This window comes from Phaseolus vulgaris, chromosome 1 (genome assembly GCF_000499845.2).
Source record: "Phaseolus vulgaris cultivar G19833 chromosome 1, P. vulgaris v2.0, whole genome shotgun sequence".
Lineage (NCBI taxonomy): Eukaryota > Viridiplantae > Streptophyta > Magnoliopsida > Fabales > Fabaceae > Phaseolus > Phaseolus vulgaris.
The window spans coordinates 45,673,094-45,692,886 of NC_023759.2; the positions used below are offsets into that span (position 1 = coordinate 45,673,094).

Consider the following 19,793-nt stretch of genomic DNA (forward strand, 5'->3'; position numbering starts at 1 on the left):
TTCAACAAGGACCACCACCCCTACGTAAATAAAATCCTGCAGTTCAGAGTCTTCTGAGTCACAGTCTCTGGCTTGTCTCCCAATCACCTCAGAAACCTGAGCAACAACTTTATCATGGAAAACCATACTAATCCTTGAAACAGAATGGTCCCTATAGAAATCCTCGATATATTTTTCCTCATCTATGCAATACCCTTCTGAAGATGCCTTGAAAATCTGGGCATTCTATAGTTCATCCTTTTTCACAATATAGATTACTCACAGTACCAATAAAGTTAAGATTCTCAAAGTCTTAACTTTCGAATATTACAAACAATCCCTATATTATCTCAATACCTTCTCAAGATCATTTAAATTCCTACACTATAATTTTCAAGATTATTCTGATGTCTGACACAATATCATTTATAGCTAGACCAGCACTCGTGATTTTTATGGTTCAAGAGGGAAATTTTATTAAGAATTTCGGAAATGGTTCCTTGTATGGTTTTATGACTTTGGACCAATACCTGACATATTTCTTATTTACGCCTCAAAAAAGGTCTACGTATTAATTTCGTAGTTGTTTTGTATTGTAGTCCTTTCTTTTTTTTACTGGACAGTTAATAATAGCTAGATTTCGTATTAGATTTTGAGAAGATAAATTCATAATCTATTTTAAATATTTAAGTGTTTTGAACTTATTACCAACCTTGTTTATTCTGTTCCCAACTGTGATGAATTCATGGCATAAAATCTACACAGCTCTGAAAAATGACTGGCCTTATTCATTCTTCGTTAAATACTATTAAAATAATTTGTTGAAATGTTTTATTATTCACAAGTTAAAGTTTCTTACAAAAATTATACACATTAACACTAGATAGTTCCAAACAATGCAAGGCACGTCATTAAATTTTAATTTATGATATGTGGGTCCATGTAGTTGAGGCATCTGTCCAATCGCTTTATTTGTTTGTTTATGCTGCCAACATTAAATGTCATCCAATCATACTTTATAAATATATATATATATATAAGTATATAAAATAAATTATTTTGTTAAGGAAATTAATAAGGGAGAAAAAAGAAAGAAAAATACATTTTAAAAGTATTTTATATGAAAATAATATGTTATTTTTATTTACTATTATAAGAAAAAAAAACTATAAAAGAAATCAAGAGTCTTATGTTTGTTCAAACATAACAAAAATATATATTTAAAAAAAAAAAAAAGATTATGTCTTTCCTGCATGAATTTTTTTTCTCATTCATATATTTTCATTTAACAATTTTCTTCATTTTTATCATACCAAACTATTTATTTTTATTATTTTCTTTTCGATTCTTCACCAATATACATAATTTTTTTATAATACTCAGTTTTTCATGTTCAGTTGACATGATTTAAAAAAAAAAGTATCTTATGTTTATCTTCATTTATAAAACCTCATTTTTTTTCTTAAAAAATGTCTCTATTTTTTTATTTTCCTTAAATATTTAGTTTTCAAAATTCTTGAATAATTAATTTACATGTATAAGATTGTATACATGCATGTGAGATTTTAGCCGTAAATTTTTTTTTAGTCTAGATTTGTAGTGATATAATTTATTTATAAATTAATATTCTTTAAGTAAAGATTTTCTAAACTTTGTTTATTTTTACCTTTATTTAAGGGCTACGTAAACATAGGTAAAAGGAGCTTATAAATTTTTATTATTGTTGAGTTGTAACTATGTTAACGTAATTATACACTAAGATTTATTTATTATTAACATTTTATTTATAAGTTCTATGAGTACACATAAAAATTTTTACCGTTACATTAACGAAGTTATTATTAACATAATTATATATCAAGACTTAAAAATGGAAAGTTATTAGAATTTAGAGGATTTTTATTCATCAAATTATGTGTTTAAAGTAATTGGAATTGGTAGAAAAGGTTTTTTTTTATAAATTGTGGAAAAAAATTTAGTTGTGCCATAACTTTATTTCTTATATATTTTCACTGGAACGAGTTATTATTCAAAGAAAAAATGGGAGAAAGATAATATTGTTTTTGGTTATTTTCTCATTCAAGCCACAATTTATTACTCAAACAATAACATTTTAAGAGAGAAAGTCTCCATCAAATAAAAACAAAATAGAAAATTATTATTTTTTTTTTTATAATTTTTATCATTTGAAAATAATATATTAACCACAAAATATCTCACATATTTTTTAACAAGTGGAGATAAATAAGTGAGATAACATGTATAGTTGCATTCATCAAATTAACAAGATGACATATATGGTTACATTAATCTAATTAATAGACAAATTATACGACAATGAGTCAATTAAAAAATATAAACTTTATAAATATAATTTATAGTAAAAATATTTAAATTTATAAAAAATTAAAACTGAATTAAATCTTTCTAAAAAATATTTTTAATTAAACAAATAGCCTCAATATTCATATTATATAATAGCCCATCTACCTCATGTATAATCTACAATAATTTATAACTATATTTTGCATGTTATATATTAATTTTATTTTATACTCTTTTCGACACTTTACAAATTACTTAAATTCTGTAACAATATAAATTATAAACCACTGATTATGCATTATATAATCATGATCGTTATTTTTTATAAAGTATAAAAACATGTATTACTTTTTTTACTAGTATTATATTTTAACATTATTTTAAGTATAATTATTTACTTCATATCATAACACATAGTCCATAACTTTCTTATTATCGTCTTATTCAGTTTTTATTTTTTAATATTTCAAAATAAAATTAAAATTTATTTATCTATAATATTTAATAACTTTTTTAATGATAACAATAACAACTATTCTTATTTTTTTTAATGTTTTCCCTAATTTATCTAAAGGCGTACCTATCTAAAAGCAATAATTGGAAGTGGGTGGGTGGTGAGTGCCCTGCAGCAATTTATAGTACCAGTACTTAGTACTGCCTCTCGGTGTAAAAAGTAACTTTTACAAAAAAACTATGAATAACATATTATAAAATATTATATTTATTAATTGTTAAAAATATTAATAAAATGAAATGAAAAATTAAATATATTTCTATTCAGTTAGAGTAAATGATAAATAAATTTATTTATATTATAACTACATTTAAAAAAATATATAATTATATTATTTAGAGCATACCGAATAAAAACTAAAATTATGCATTTAAAATTAATGGCATAAAAATACGTTTGATTATTTATTGTATAATTATCTATTAAAATCAATTAATATTTTAAAGAATTAAATTTATATTATTAAAAAGCTAATTAAAATATAAATAAGTATTATAGACGTTAATAATTTTAATATATTAAATTATTATAACCAGCGACGATGTCATATATAGGTACATCCACATGTATTTAATTATTTATAATATAATTATATCTGATTTATTTATATATATTAAAATAAAACAAGTTTTTTCATAATTTTTTTTTGCGAAGTTTTACTTTTTTAAGGAAATTTTTCATATTAAAATAATTATTAAATACATATTAGTGAATAGGAAAGAAAGAGTCTACAAAACAAATATTAATATTTAACTTATTCCTATTACTCTTAGAGTAAGTAAATATTTACTCTTATTGAAAAACAAAAACTAAGTTAATAAATATTTTTTGAAATATTTGTGTAAAGTATTATAACATCTCGTTTAAATTCTCATAATATTAACACGTGAGTATTATTTGACTTTCTTATTAGTATGATGACATAATATTAAAAAAAATTACATTTAAGAAAAAGACCCAGAGTCTTAAATGAAATTATACGTCATAATATTTTTTAAAATTCATAATTCTATCAATAATAAAATAAAATAAAAAAAGATAAAACTCTTATATTAAAGTAAAAATGATAAAAAGGTTCTTAAAAATAATATAATATAGTAAAATCACAATAATTAAATTAAGATATAATAAAATCAATGATTTGAGGGTACTTTCTCAACAAAAATTAGTTTCAAAATAAGTTTTTAAAAAAATAAAAAACAAAGATACAATTAAATTTTACTGGTGGTGACATTAAAAATTTACTATCTCTACAAGTTAAAAAAGAGTATACTTTTCAAAGCCATTTATGACCCATTTTAAGTAGTTATGAAATTGCTTTTCAAACAATTTATGAAGTTTATAACAACTGTTTCTTAATTAAGTAGTTCAAAATTTGAATTTCCTAATATTATTTTAAGTCAGTTATATTTACTTTGTGACATTGAAGATTCTCACAGTATAAATCGTTATGTTCAATAATAAATTATCCACCTCAATCTAATTATTAAAAAAATATGTCATTTCAATGTATTTTAAAAACTAAGATTTCTTTTTATCATAAATAAAATCATGGTTTATATTTTTTTCTAAGCTGGTACTTTTTTAAGGTTAAAACATGCTTATCATTTATGTTTTGATCCCATATTTATATAATAAACCATAAAAAAATGATTCGTACAAATAAGTTACTCATATGAATTAAACTTATTTAATGTATAAAAAAAGTTAAAAAAGAGAGAAAAGAAGATAGGATTGGATATAAAGTACTAAAACAAAACTTGTTTTAGAATAATGGCAGAATCTGTATAAAAGGTTAAAGAAGAACAAAAAAGATATGAAAGGGCTTGAAAGAAAAAAAAAGAGGTGAATCAACCAGGGTTTACGATTTAAGATATTAAAGTATTTCAATTATATTAATAAAAATGGTTTTATTTATTTTTTTACAGTATAAAAAAATTATAAAGACATGAAAAGTAAATTAATTTTAAAAATTACTCGTTTATTATTGTATATCAATAAAAAAATATCTATCTTCCATAAAGTTGTGTTTGGATTAAGAGTGTAAGGTTTAAAAGGAAAGTATGAAGATTTGGTAGGGAAGTATGAAGTAAATAAATCTATTTAGATTGAACTATCTTAAAGTGAATTTGTGAGAAAAATTTACTAAAGTTTATAAGTAACGTGATTTGATAGTTATAAAAATATTTTTAATATTTTTTAAAAGTGTACAATATAAAATTACAAATTTATCTTTATATTTTAAAAAATAAAATAATAAGATATTAGATATTTTTATCTATATTATTGAAATTATTAGTAATATAATTTGATGTAGTTGAATAATTAATTTTGGAATAAAACACAATTATTTATAAAAATAATTTAGATGTAAAATTTTAAATATGAGTAAAACTTGTAAATTATTATATGAAAATAAATAATTTAAATATTCATAAATTTAAATTTTTTAGTTAAAAATATTTTTTTAAATATAAATAGTATTATTATATTTATAATAATAATTATTATTATGTAATTTTTTTATTATAAATAAAATATTTTTTATTAAAATTTAATTTAATTATTTTATTTTATTAATATATCTATGTTAGTTAAATTTATTTAATAACTAATATTGGTAATGAAGTCCACTTTTTATTAATAAAAAATGTAAAAAAAAATGTGAAACTCTAAAATAAAATAAAAAAATTTGGAAATCCAATGTTTAGCTGATTTTTTCTTGTTAAGGAGAAAATAAATTTACTATTTATATTTATATTCTCTCATTTTATTTTTCACAAAATCATGAATTCAATTAAAAAATATATTCTCACATTTGCTTGTCAACACTATATATAGAGAATAAACAGGTCTAAGTCTTACACTTCCTATCTTTTCAACTAATTGTTTATAATTTAATTAAATCAAAATTATGAATTTATAAAAATTGAGAACTAAATTATTAAAAAATAAATAACAAAAACTAAAATATAAAAAACAGATGAAAAAGTTTAGCTGCTTGCCCACGCTGGCCATGTCTGTAGACCTGTCCCAATTTTCTGGGACCTGTCCCTTCTCAAATGTACTTATCTTCACATTCTTCCCAATTTCATAAAAAGCATTAAAGGTAAAAAATTTCAAACCTTTTCAACAGTTGTGTCAATTAATATTTTTTATTAATATTAATGGAAGTTAATTTGCGATTTTAAGTTATTAGAATATTATTATTGTTAGTAGACCAATATTTTTTTTCAATACTAATTAGAAGCTTTTCAATCAATGATAAAAAAACTATTTTTTTAATATGAATTAGATTCTTTTAGTAGACCATCGGTTGTGGTTTTTTTTTTTATGCATGTAATATTTTTATTATTATTAAAAATGTTTTTTTATTAATAGTTTGTTAGAATTTTTCTGTGATGTTAAGTAAAAAAAATTAAGCCAACATTATTCTTTTTACCAATGTCAATTGAAAGAAGTTGTTAATGTGATAAGAAAAGTTAACAAAAAACTCCAACCGTTATTATTATAAAATTAATTTTGATCAATGCTAGAGTAGAAATAATTTTGATCGATTAGCTTAAATTAGTTGTAATTAAACTGAAATAAAGTATCAAACAAAATTAACTACAAAAAGATTGTGAACAATAATAATTGTAATTTTTAATAATTATTTAATATTTAAATATTTTTTAAATTTTATGATAATTAAAACATTTATGAAAATAAAAGGAGTAAAATTATAAGTTAAAATGATGTTATTGAGAGAAATTGAAAAATGAAATAATTAAAATTTAGTATATTTAAATGTTTTATAAATTGTGATTTGGAAGCAGCAAGATGGTGTAAAGTAGTGTAATGATAATTGATGAGACACATGCTCATTAACTTGTAATAACTAACCTAACCTAACTTCATCATCTTTCATTAACTATCATGTGTCATCTCTTACAACCATTCACTGCATATTTCTCTCTCTTCTCCTTCTTCTTTCATTTTACCATTCTTTCTTTCTTAACAACACAATTTTTTTTAATAACAAGAGGCATCAAAATGCTTCTCTTCTCCAAATCTATCTATACAACACCTTTTTCTTCAATCTAGGGTCATTTTTTTACAAATTTCCTAAAATAGGTCATTTTTTTTTGGAAATGGAAAAATATTTTCAACTTAAAATACTATATATATCTTAAACTTCCTAAATGCGATTAAAAAAAACTAAATTCGTATATTTTATATACAATTCTATATTAAAAAAAATAAAGAACTCATATATTCTATATATAAATTTGTTTTTTTTTAAATCGCATTTTAGATGGGTAAATTTAGAATAAACAAAACTATTTTAGGTTAGTGCTTTATCCATTTTAAAAAAAAAAGTTACCCATTTTTAGAAATTCGTAAAAATATTGGAAAAAAAACCACTATAACACTTTTCACCAATATCCAAATATCACGCAAATAAACATCAGACTCATATATAATATCAGCCCTATTTTTTTACATTAATATTATTTATAAATAAAATTAAAAATTATTCGTATATTTTACCATTGTTTTTTTAACATTGAAATAATATTTTCTCCAAAATATAACTTTTATATATTTATAAGACAATTTTTAATTTAATAAGAGTATAACCTCTATGATATTTTTAATATATATTAATTAAACTATTTAATTTTTTTTATAACTCTTTCATTTTAATTTTATTTTAATTTTAGTTTCAAATGAAATAAAAGCGACTAACGTCATTTTTTTATATTAAAGTATCATTTTATTAAAATATAAAAAATTGTGAGTAACATTTATTAAAAGTATTTTAGAATTAGAAGTATTTAAAGTCAATTTTTCAAATAAATACAATTTTTTTTATAATATATATATATATATATATATATATATATATATATATATATATATAATATTGCATGATAATAATATATGACGTTAGTATACTCCTCGTCCATACGTATCCGACACATGTATTAATAAAATATTTAATTTAAAAAATATTTATTAAATCAATGTAGTACAATTCTAACACAATTTTTTAAAAAAAAACATTAATTTTAAAATTTAAATTTCACAAATTTATTTAAAAATAAATAAAATAAAATACACTTATACAGATATTTATTATTTATTTATATAATGCATAATTATATAATATATATATATTCTAATTTTAAACTTCATGTATATAATATCAATGTACTACATACGTCATAATCATGTGAATATTAAGCAATAGTGATAGTAATTAAAGAAAGAAAGTTTTCTTCGTAATTATAAGCTTGGTCAGGTTTAGTTGTTCCCATGTCTGCTGACCACCGCATGGGTGTTCGCTTGAAACGACTCTGTCTCTTCTCTGTATGGTTACAATCATTCACTGATTCTTGGGTCGATGCAAATTTCAGATTTTTTTGTATTAAAAACCAGAGCTTATTCAACCGAATGTTTCGTTCAAGTGGAGTTTGTTTTTAATAAGATTTCCTTCTTGGGTTGATGTTAAGGCCTCTGTTTTAGCTATGAAATGGAAATGATTAATACCTCTATTCACGTGGTTTCATTAAATTTTGTCACCCGTTTTTATTGGGGACCTGTGTATCCAAATTTTCTTGCCAAGTGTCACAGAATTTTCAATATTTTTGAGTTTTATTGGCGCAACTTGTTAGTTAGCTCAAACTCAGCTTCAAATGGATGTGTCTTTGTTATACATATAACCACCCTCTTTGGCTTTTTTTTCTATTTTGTTAACATCAGTGGGGCTAGTGGGAGAAACCTTCTGGGACCAATTACTTGTTACAATATGCTAATTTTGTTCTGTTTACCCTCATCATTGGAGTTCTATGATTTTGAAGAATATTCAGTTTAGAATCTTATAATTATAAGTGGCTGTTTAGCACATGACTTGCTGATAGAAGGCTGGTTCTTCTTTCCTCAGAGATATAGAGATGGTGAAAAAAGGAAACATTGTGCAGTATAGGGAGAGGTTGGACAAGACCCTTGCCTTACCTGATCTGACAAATGACCAGATACTCAAAACCCTTGTCAAAAGTCAACTCCAACGTTCTTCAAAAGTGGAAATGGAAGGTAATAGCATTCCCTAGTTTGCTTTGAGCTATTTTGCAGAAAAGGTACTAGCTGACAGATGTTATTATTTTAGGTAGTTGTGTTTATCTTCTTTTATCTGTTTATAAATTTGGTTTTTGCAGGATCTAATGAGGAATTAGTAGAAACCAAAACCAAACAGATGTATAATTTTCTTGATATGTTGAGAAGTGCTTCTGGAGACAACAGTGGAAGATCTAGTACATCACACTCTGATTGGAAAGTAAGCTATAAACGTTTTTGTTTTCTTCATCTTTCAATTGCTTATTTAGATCATACTCGGTTGATTTAGATCTTGAACTTTGTATGTTGTTGACATGCAAACACAGGCACGGTTTTTTTTTGTATTTCTGGTTTGAAATTTTATTTCCTTAACTTATGTTGACATTTAACATAAACTTTTATCACATGAAATATTAAGGTGAAATGGTAATTCTTGTAAGAAAAAAGTCAAAACACATGTTAAACTATATCTAAATTTTATTTTATTGGAGACTTGTTTTCATAGAAATCAGGAATTTACATTGTCTGATAAACTTCTTGCTTTTAAACAGTTAAAACAGGATACTGAAGATTTTCGAGTTATGTATCGCGAAGGACCAGAGGGAACTCCCTTTCATACATTGCTAGTTGAAGGCTTTGTGGATGGGCCTCTAGATCTCTGTGAGTCATGCTACGATGAGCCAAAAATTTTAGCATCGCCCTTTTAATTAATTTAACAACAAAGGTCATTATGATCTTAACATGTGAAATTTAACCTTTGTTACATTAACAGCTTTGTGCCTTTCATGGGAGCCCTTCCTCTACAAGAAATGGTGAAAATCATATTTGCAATACGTGCCTTTGCATCTATTTGACATTATATTTTTCTATAGCATACCAGTTATTTGATTCTGTGTTGGGGTATATACCCTTTTCACAATTTTCAATTTTTCCAGGTGGCCTCAGTTTACTATTCCCAGTTTCAAAGTTCTAGTAGCTGAACGTTTGCAGAGGGTCCAGATTGGGGAACATATCTCACTAATTAGGTGTGTATTGGCTGCATCAATTAAGAAAATTTACATTGTAGTGTGTATCACTGACCATGCTAAATAAAACCTTCATTTTTGAATGCTTATTATACTGCTGATTGTGGAAGAAAGGATGAAGGTTCCATGGCCCCTATCTACAAGGGATGCTATAGTGCATTATTATCTTTTTGAGTACTTTCAAGATGATTTAGTAGTTGTTCTTTTGAATACGGTACTCCCCTGGTCCCATCTTTCTTTTTCTCTAGAAAGTTAATTCTAAGTCAGATCTTCCAAGCTTCGAGAAATGCATGTTTAATTTGCTTTCAGGTCCCTGAGTCCACGAGCATTGACAATTTCAACATGGACGCAATTCCTGAGGCAAAGGATGCTGTGAGAATTGGTTTGGTGGGAGGCTATGCTATGCAAAAGGTGACACCAGAAAGAAGTTATTTTCGGTGAGTTTTAAGTCAGCACTAAAAACTTAGAAGTAACCTGCACAAAAATGAGTGCAAGTATTGAATAGGGTATACATTGAGAATTGCTATGAAACCTGAGAAATCTAAGAGTTTTTGCTTTTAGGCTTAAAATTATTTTATATTGAGTAGAAATGAGAAAGTTAAGTAAATAAAAATTTACAAACCTGTTGTTTTAGTATTTTTGGAAGAAGGTAGTGTCTTGCTTTTACATTGAATTACTTTCAACATGTGTGGTGGAAAATGAAAAATGGTTTTGGTTCCAAGGCTTAAATTGTGTCAAATTTTGTAGGATAATAGGAAATTTGGATCTAAAGCTGGATTTCGTACCTCCAACCCTCATAAATTTCATTTCAAGGCAGCTCATCGGCAGTGGTTTCAGACTTTATCAGAAGGTTGTATGTTCTTTTCAAATTTATTTTGTTTTCATCAATCAATATTGACTTTGTTTCTATTTTATGGCGTCTAATACCAATTAGATATGGGGAAATCATCATTATGTTTTAAATTCTGTACGGAACATTAGCTTCATAAATTTTTTATTGTTATGGTTATTGTTTTTAATACTATTTGATATAAGAGTTGTTTTTTATCCCAAGGAAATCATAGGAGAAAAAAATTAAAGAATAAATTTTACAAACTATTTATCTCTATATTAATTGTTTAAAAGCATTACACTAATATCCTTTATACCTTACACCGACTCTTTTAACTGATTATAAAATATTACATCTTATGTATCTTAAAAAACAGAAATATTTGTGAAATTTCACAAAACTTTTGAAATTATTAATGATTTACTAAGAATAAACTACAACATTTGTACTCATTAATTGTGTATTTAACCAGAATCTTGCTAATGCTTCTCCGAAAGACTCTTGTTAAGCAGTGTTTGACACACTCTATTAAATACTTCTTATTACTTAAAAATGAAGAAATAGATAGTATTTATGCTTTTTTAATGATAAAGCTTTTCTTTTCATTAAATAAATACTCTCTAATTTTGTTTTTTTAACTGGTATTGTAAGGGAACTGTTAAGTTCTCTAGGAGGGTTTGCCCTGCTCATGAACTTACTGTCACTTTATTTGCAAGTATTGGTTTGAGCTTATTTATCATTATCTGTTGCTCATGTATATAAAACATACTTGTTTGACATTAATCAATTTCTCAAATTGTTATATTTCAGGCTGTGGCTTCGATGATGGGCAATAATAAAGATAAAGACATCAGCAAGGCCTTGGAGGACTCATTGTATGTTAAAATACGCAAGGCTCTACTAACTGCGGAAGAGCTTAAGCAAGATGCAAGCTTTGTTCCAGCTGAAGAACCTATTCAAAATGAGCAAAATGGGTTAAAAGATATATCCTGTGAGTCTACGAGCAACCAATGTGCAGGTGCTGAACAAGTTGTAGAAGCAGGTTGTAAAGAGACTGTAGAAGTTCAGGAAGATGTAAACAAGGTACTTGAAGTTCCAATCGAGGAAGGTGATTCGTGGAGTGTGCTGAATGGCAAGGGGAATGGTGAGATTGAAGGTGCAGATAATGAAGTGATTGTTGATATTGTGAAGAATGTGAACAAAGTGAGTGACATTCCAGTTGAGGAAGATGTAAACAAGGTACTTGAAGTTCCAATTGAGGAATGTGATTCATGGAGTGTGCTGAATGGCAAGGGGAATGGTGAGATTGAAGGTGCAGGTAATGAAGTGATTGTTGAGATTGAGAATAATGTGAACAAAGTGAGTGACATTCCAGTTGAGGAAGATGTAAACAAGGTACTTGAAGTTCCAATTGAGGAAGGTGATTCATGGAGTGTGCTGAATGGCAAGGGGAATGGTGAGATTGAAGGTGCAGATAAGGAAGAGATTGTTGAGATTGAGAAGAATGTGAACAAAGTGAGTGACATTCCAGTTGAAGAAGATGATACAAGGAGTGTACTGAAGGATAAGATGAATGGATATGTACGCTCAGATGTGAGAAAGGCTCTAGAAACAATAGAGAGGGTCATTTCAATGGTTAAATTTCATTCCCGAACGTCTACTTCAAACTCTGCTGAGCAAGAGTTCCACAACATGGAAAAAGGTGGCACAGTTGACCCAAGTTCTGCAAAACCTATTCAAGTATGTTTGAAAGACGAGGTTAGTGTCAAAGAATCAAACAGCAATATACGGGAGGAAACTTCAGAAGAACCTGCGACGACACAAAGCTTCAGGTGATTTATTTTACTCATTCTCTTGTTTTTTTGAGTAATGTTATCTAATGCTAGTTGCACTTTGAGAGGGATGATAGAAGAGAGAGAAGTGATAAGATGATATCTAATATAATATGGTATGAAGAGAAAAATAATATATAAAAGGAGTTAAATGAGTGACATTACTTTTGTTTTTGGGTTGTGTGTTATCCTTCAAGATTATTTGTTTGGAAATATAAGCTAACTAATAATTGGTTTGTTTATTTACTATTTTTGGTCCCATAAGGCACACAGGAACAAATCTAAACTTGAAGGAAGTTAACTATAAGAAAGTTGCACCAGCTTCACCAAAGCATAATCTTTCAAAAGCGATGGAAGAAAGGAAGGTTGATTCATTTTCTTTGAAAAATGGGAGAATAGTGGAGCAGACAATAAGTGATAATATGCAATTAAACAATTATGCAGTCCAAGATATGTGTTCAGAGGACTTGAAAAAGTCAACCAAGGAGATGAAGTATAGATACTGTTGTTTTATGTGAGCCATAGCGTATTTATATGATCAACTTGTGACTCAAGGTTTGATGCATATTTATCCGAAGATCACTTGTATATTGGTCACATATGTTGGACTAATTTTGTCCACCTCAAGTATAATAATGTAATTAATGTCATATTATTACAATTCATGCTGCTCAATCAATCTCTTAGAACATGTTTACAGTGTTGCAGTGTTTCCAAGCAGTGATTAGGGTCATATCACTCATTTGGATTCATGTATCATTTCTTCCTAAAATGAAGAGAAGGTCAGTTCATTAATGTAGTTTTTTTTAATTTTACATTTTTTACATATATTAATTATTATATAAATTTAACTAACACAAATATTTTAATAAAATAATATATTAATAATTAATAAAATTAATAATAAAATACAATTTTAACACAAAAATATATAGTTATTTATAATAAACAAATTATATAATAATAATTATTATAAATATAATAATACTGTTTATATTTAATATTAATAGAAAATTATTTTTTAATTAATTTTAAATTTATGGATATTTAAATTATTTATTTCTATATAACAATTTGTTCAAATCAAAAGACTAACTTATTGTATTTTTTTCAAAAAGTAGAGATTAAATGGATCTTTTAAATAAAAATTCGCGTGCGTAAGTTTGGTTTTGATTTTGAAGATCACATTCAAAATATTCAATCTAATGTTTTATTTTTAACATTTGACCTTTCAGCTCAAATTTTATAACTTATATTGAATTAAATCCATTTATGAATAATTTTATATTTACGTAATAATTAATCTCTGCTCAATTAGCTAAAGAAAAGTACGAATTGGACAACGATTTTTTGCTTTTATTTAATAAAGATTCGTGTAAAAGTCTAATATATAAATATAGCCTATTGCATATTTTCAAATATAAAAAAATGATTATTGCATTAACGTTTTATTTAAATCGTTATCATTTTATTTTATAACAATTGTCTCATATTACTTTGTCAAGGGAAACTGATCAAAATAATGAACAAAAAAAGTAAAAAGTTATAAATGAGTTTCTGTCATTTAACTTAGAAAATAGAATAAAATAAATGTCTTTAATGACATTTGGATGCTAAGGTGGGAAATAGTTTATATATATATATATATATATATATATATATATAATATTAATTTTTAAGCAAAAAAATAAAAATAATTTAACTTTAATTTTAAGAGTCTACAAACATTGAATCTTGTTAATTAGTTTAAAAGAGGAAAATATTTTCATGAAAATATAGAAGAATGCATTAAAAATCATAAAAACACACATTTTTATGTATTTTAACATTTTTTTTTTACTTTTTAACTAATAATCTAAGTAACTCGTTAACATTGTTAAAAGCGTATATAACTCTACTATAAATACTATTGTTATAATGTATCATTAAAAAATTAATATAGCTCAAAACTAAAATTTCAAAAAACTGATAATAAAATGATTTTATTGATTATTTTTTTTAATATGATTTATTACTTTCTTTGATAAAATATCTCAAAATAACTACAATTTTAATCAATATTGTTTTTAAACTGATTGATGCTTTTAATTCAATGATATACTACTTTTTGTTTATTTAAATTTTACTTATAAATAAACTGCTTCAAAAGTAATATATTTATAGAAAGATGATATTTTTTATGAATAATATATTTATTATTTTTCTTATAGAGTGGAATAGTTTTGGAGGGAGTATTTATATTGTATATAAGTTATGATGATCCATCTAAAGAAGGCAGAACCCAAAACGCAGCGTTGGAAACGGAAGTCTTGGGGCACAAGTTGCAAACGCAACCATAAGGAGAGGGAATTTTAGTGCTGAAGCTGCAAACACGAAGATGGGGTGGGTTTGGAGGGATGACAACAGCGACGATCTTCGACGCGATAACTCTTCGGAAGGGTGCTCCACCACGAAGGTCGTCAAATCTCAGTGCAGAACAGAGGAGGTCGAATCTGGAAAGTTCATCAGAAAGTGCGAGAAAACAGAAGAGCTTCTCAGGAATTGCATCGGAAAGTAATACTCTTTTTATTCATGTTCTCTGTCACTTATTATGATTTTTTTTAATGATTTTTTACTATACTCTCAAATGTGACGCTGTAGAAAATACGATTGATTGCTTGATTGATTCGGTGTTAGGAAGAGGTTTGCTTTGAATTCCTGCATACAGTGTGTGGAATTTATTTATTTATTTATTTTTCTCATTCACGAACAAATTTGATGGTGTTATGATTCAAAATCTGGAGTATTTGGAAGACAATTGTTAACGATTGCGGTGACATCTTTGCTTCGTTTAAGAATTAGGGTAAAAAGTCTGGAGACTGGAGGTATGTATTTTTTAAAGTGAAAATTATATCCGAAAATTCTGGTACATGAAAAAGTGAAAGCCGTGAATCAGGAAAAACATTATAGAGCTATGTATGGATATGTCATATCCTTGTCTGAAGGGGTTCTGATAGGTAGATTACTCACGTGGTGATAGATGCGAGGAGCACACACGGAAGAGAGTCATTCAAACCCATCAAGAATTGCATGACATGCTCCATATCGGTATATTCCATCCAAGGTTGAATACGTCCGCAGTTGCATGATTGGGCAGGTTTTGTATTCACCTAGCCCCTCTGATAGAGACTTGCAAAATGCTGAGCACTAACTCACATAGAGACTTCGTTGTTTGAGATTCACCTGTTCACACATTAATTGAAAAATTCGTCGGCCATTTTGTTGTTGGAATCTCACTTCCACGCCAAAATAATTTGGTGGAGGATGAATACATCACAATTTATGTGATGTCCTTTGAAATGAAATTGAGGAGCCAAGGAGCAACAGTGCTATTATTTCCTAAAGAAATGTATTGTCTTCACCTGGTTCTAGTATAAAACTGTGAACAAGCCCGAACTTGTTTTCCCCGACGAGTATCATTTTCATGGCCCAGCACCAAGGTGTGTAGTTCTCACCATTTAGAGGCTGAGAAACTGATAAAGAACCGGGATTATCAGAGGGATAAATGAAGAAGGAATCAGAGCATCGTCCATGACAGCAATGAATGCATATATGCGAAGGAGAAGATAAAGAGAGATAGAAAGTCATTCTGGTTAGAAAATAATCAAATCTTATACTGTATTAGAAAAGAATATAATGCTGGGCTGGGATAGAAGATTAGTATTATTGCTTTGGAGAGATCCAGACTTTCATTTTTGGGTGTATGTATGCTATTGTTGTCTGACCAAATAACAAGAGTGAGTAACAAGCATACTAGAATAACTAAAAGCCAGTTATTTCTCTAATGCTAAGATGTACTGAGTTTTAAAATCCGTGGGAATGGTATGTATCTTTGACCTTGTATTTGAATCCTGTTCTATCACACAAAAGTGGGTAGTTTAGATTGTTATAAAACTAAAATCAATATAAATAATACTAATGACCCTCCTTTGCCCTGCATCATCATATCCTACTTCTCTCCGACCTATTTCTTATCATCTATCTGCATTAATGCAAAACCAGGTGTAAAATAGCTTTGTATGATATGACTACAGTAAACGGGTTGAAAGTGGGTGAGACATAAGATGTAATGATCATACTGGTTTTTAAAATCTAGTTTGTTTAGGCTTTTTAAGCTAAAATTAGATTGCAAGTTTTTCTATCATGCTAGACAAACCAGAGATAATAGGTGAGTTGACACACTGACAAGCGCACAGAAAGGCAGAAGTGCTTATGCTTTAATAGATTTCAGTTTCAAATATTTGGGCATTATATTATTTAGGAATATGGGTGGACTATCCAGTTACCCTCTCTTTGTTGCAGTCATATTACTCTCCGAGTCTCTTCAAAATGTGACTGAAACTTTTATCTTATTTTTTACCTTCACACTTTGCAGGCCTGTTGAAGTGTTGCAATCTAACAAAGAGTATACCGAAGAGGATATCACAGATGAGGTACTTAAAGGTAGGTCTGTTCCATATAGCTCATCAGACCGTGGTATGTTTGACTTCCCAGGGCTACGAAATGATATGGAAGTCATGGAACGTAACCTGTTCGGTGGTCTTAGTCGTTTTCTGGAATCAGCTGAAGAAATGACGAATGACTTTTTTGATGCTTTTGGTAAGTCTCCAAGGATCTTTGATGCAGAGTCGTCCTCACCCTCAGTGAGGCGAGGGATCCCTAATGCTCGGCGCCCAGAAGCTTCTAAAACCCAGGAGAAGGAATCAGGAGATACTGATTATGTTTCACTGGCTCAAGATGTTTAAACTTTGAACGTGGACATCTGGACCACAACCAAGTCCTGTAATAACATGTTTCTCTGCATTTTTGGAAGCTGTTTAACATGTTTTCTTTTCTTTTAAGCTGTGGCTTATGAAGCGTGTGACCAACTTTTTTATCTTTTCCCTTCACTCAATTATAGCCAATACGAAAAGCGAGTCCATTTTTAGATAAGTTATAGCGGGTGGATTTGATGGAAATATATTTGCATTTACATTCATTTCTTTAACCATCCCTAATATAATGGAAGATTGGATTAATTATTTAGGGAAAATTCTTGGTTAATTGAAACAGTAGAAAGTGAAATTTGTTCCCCTCGCGTGGATGAAAGTTTATCATGTGTTCATTCTACTCCGTTTGTAGCATAAATTTTAAAAATAAATAAACAAAACCAAGGTGTTATTTGATTTTGTGATTGTTAAAATAAAATATTTACAAGTTGTAATGTCTTGTTTGATTTGAAGGGGGGAATGAGTCATTGACAAAAGGTTTATGATACCAATTTAAATGATTCTATTCAATAATTATATATTCGATAGTAAACTTTATGAATGTTATCTAAATTATATTCATTACTTTAAAATCAATTTAAAGTTAAATATTTTCCAACGCAATCTAACTTATATATTTTTAATTAAAATTAGTTTCACACTTGATTTCACATAAAAGTAAGGCAACATTGAAAATTCATGGTGATGACTTGGCACTTGCACTGCACCGTGAAACTTTCTCTTCATCTTTCAGAAGAAACACAATTCACTCAACTTTCTCTTTCGCTGCACCCTCACCCACAATAATGCATGGATCCAAACGGGTGCTGTTGTGACTTCCGTCGTCGCCAACAGTGACACCCCTGGATCCAAACGAAGCCTAAAGCATTTCTATTTCTGTCTTCAAGATGAAGAGTAGGATTAGAAGCCAGAATAGTAATAATAAGATAATAAAATTCGAATGAACCACCCTTACATTCTTCTTCCTCTGAAAAAAGCACGTTGAGAAGTTGGGTCGGGTCTATAATGGAAGTTAGTAGTGAAATTCATGTTCATTAACCTTTTTCTTTTTATGTTAATCAAATTAAACTGTTCCTTATTCTCAAGGGTTTAATTTATTACTGCCGCACCTCTTTTCTGCTTTCTGGTGAAATCCTCTTCCTCTACCCTTTTAAGCCATTATTTCTAGAAATGGAAGTATTCAACTATGAGTTCATTATTTGTTTTCAATGCTGATTTATTAACCAAATTGAATATGTGAAGTCTCCCCTACTTACTAATGCTGAATGGGTCACTTGCAAAAGTAGACCCAGATGGATTTGTCACTTTCTCTCATCACTATATTTGAATTTATCAAATTGAACAATGAGGACCAAGTAAATCTTTACATTTTCTTAACAACTCATAAATATTACGCATATAATTGTGAAAAATATGAAGCTTAAAAGTTAAAAGCAGGACACTTATCCAGCTTATTATATAATTATCTTTTAATAAAATATTACGTGTCTATTAGCTTCTAAACTTACTTAAAAAGAAAACAAACTACTTTAAAATAATAAAGAGAGATTATTTCTTCTCCCGGTTATATTAAATTGTAAATATTTTTATTTTTAAAACTAATATTGATCTCTTTTATGTTTTTTAATAAAATGAGACTTGCATTGCTTATCATTTTTAAGCATAAGCATAGAGTCACATTTTTCATCTTTTTAATAAATAATACTTACTTATATTACGTTTTAAATAAAATAAAATTTACCATCTCACTTTAATTTTGAAAATAATTTTTTAAAATTTAAATACTAAAAATTGTTTAATTTTATATTTTAAGTACACGTTAAAAAAAAAACACCGGCTATGGCCGGAGGATTAGAGGCTTCGTGTGAGGTCTCCCTCGTTAGTCAGAATATTTTTAGAAGTTTATGTAATCTTCCTGATCTCTATGTCTTCAAATTATCATTTTCAATTCCCTTATTATTAAATCATTTTTTTTTACATATTTAATTGATAAAAATATTATTTTATTTCAATACATTTTTTTATCTGCAGAAATTGAACCAAAGAGTTTATTTCAATACAATTATTTAAAAATAAATAATATTTACACAATTTTTAATTATATTGTAATTTCTTAAAAAATTTAGCTATTCATATTATTATACAAAGAGAATATACCATTTTAATGTCATCTTTTAGTTATTTAATTTTATCTTTTAATAAAAAAAATATTTATTTATTTATTCAATAAAATAAATAATTTTCCTCCTTTAAAATAATAATTATATAATTTTTTTAATATTACTTTTACAAAATTACATATATTTTTATTTTCTATCTTTTAATTAATTATTCATAAAATAATAAAATTATTAAACTGTATATATTTTGATGTAATAA

The 19,793-nt window shown here is 26.9% G+C and overlaps 2 protein-coding genes across 3 annotated transcripts; both read left to right on the forward strand.

Annotated features, from left to right (window-relative positions):
• Nucleotides 1–8,039: 8,039 nt before the first annotated feature.
• LOC137814649 (uncharacterized) lies at nt 8,040–13,281 on the forward strand. 2 transcript variants are annotated; one of them, XM_068617492.1, is made up of 11 exons: nt 8,040–8,173; nt 8,748–8,896; nt 9,019–9,137; nt 9,469–9,577; nt 9,690–9,729; nt 9,853–9,942; nt 10,057–10,156; nt 10,252–10,379; nt 10,690–10,792; nt 11,585–12,606; nt 12,872–13,281. In XM_068617492.1, exons 2-11 carry the CDS (start codon nt 8,758–8,760, stop codon nt 13,122–13,124), a joined length of 2,103 nt encoding a protein of 700 aa, XP_068473593.1. In that variant the 5' UTR covers nt 8,040–8,173; nt 8,748–8,757; the 3' UTR covers nt 13,125–13,281. The 2 variants fall into 2 exon arrangements, with proteins under 2 accessions (XP_068473593.1, XP_068473592.1); XM_068617491.1 differs by lacking the exon at nt 8,040–8,173 and having other exon boundaries at nt 8,202–8,896.
• Nucleotides 13,282–14,873: 1,592 nt separating this feature from the next.
• On the forward strand, nt 14,874–17,577 carry LOC137814650 (fra a 1-associated protein). Its single transcript, XM_068617493.1, has 2 exons — nt 14,874–15,159; nt 17,021–17,577. The coding sequence occupies exons 1-2, from the start codon at nt 14,984–14,986 to the stop codon at nt 17,388–17,390; spliced, it is 546 nt and encodes a 181-aa protein (XP_068473594.1). The 5' UTR covers nt 14,874–14,983; the 3' UTR covers nt 17,391–17,577.
• The last annotated feature ends 2,216 nt before the right edge of the window (nt 17,578–19,793 follow it).

Coding starts and splice junctions, on each gene's coding strand:
- LOC137814649 (XM_068617492.1), top strand. CDS start 8,758: ATGGTGAAAAAAGGAAACATTGTGCAGTATAGGGAGAGGTTGGACAAG. Junction 9,730..9,852: donor CCCTTCCTCTACAAGAAATG/GTGAAAATCATA, acceptor CAATTTTTCCAG/GTGGCCTCAGTTTACTATTC. Junction 9,943..10,056: donor GAACATATCTCACTAATTAG/GTGTGTATTGGC, acceptor TGTGGAAGAAAG/GATGAAGGTTCCATGGCCCC.
- LOC137814650 (XM_068617493.1), top strand. CDS start 14,984: ATGGGGTGGGTTTGGAGGGATGACAACAGCGACGATCTTCGACGCGAT. Junction 15,160..17,020: donor CTCAGGAATTGCATCGGAAA/GTAATACTCTTT, acceptor CACACTTTGCAG/GCCTGTTGAAGTGTTGCAAT.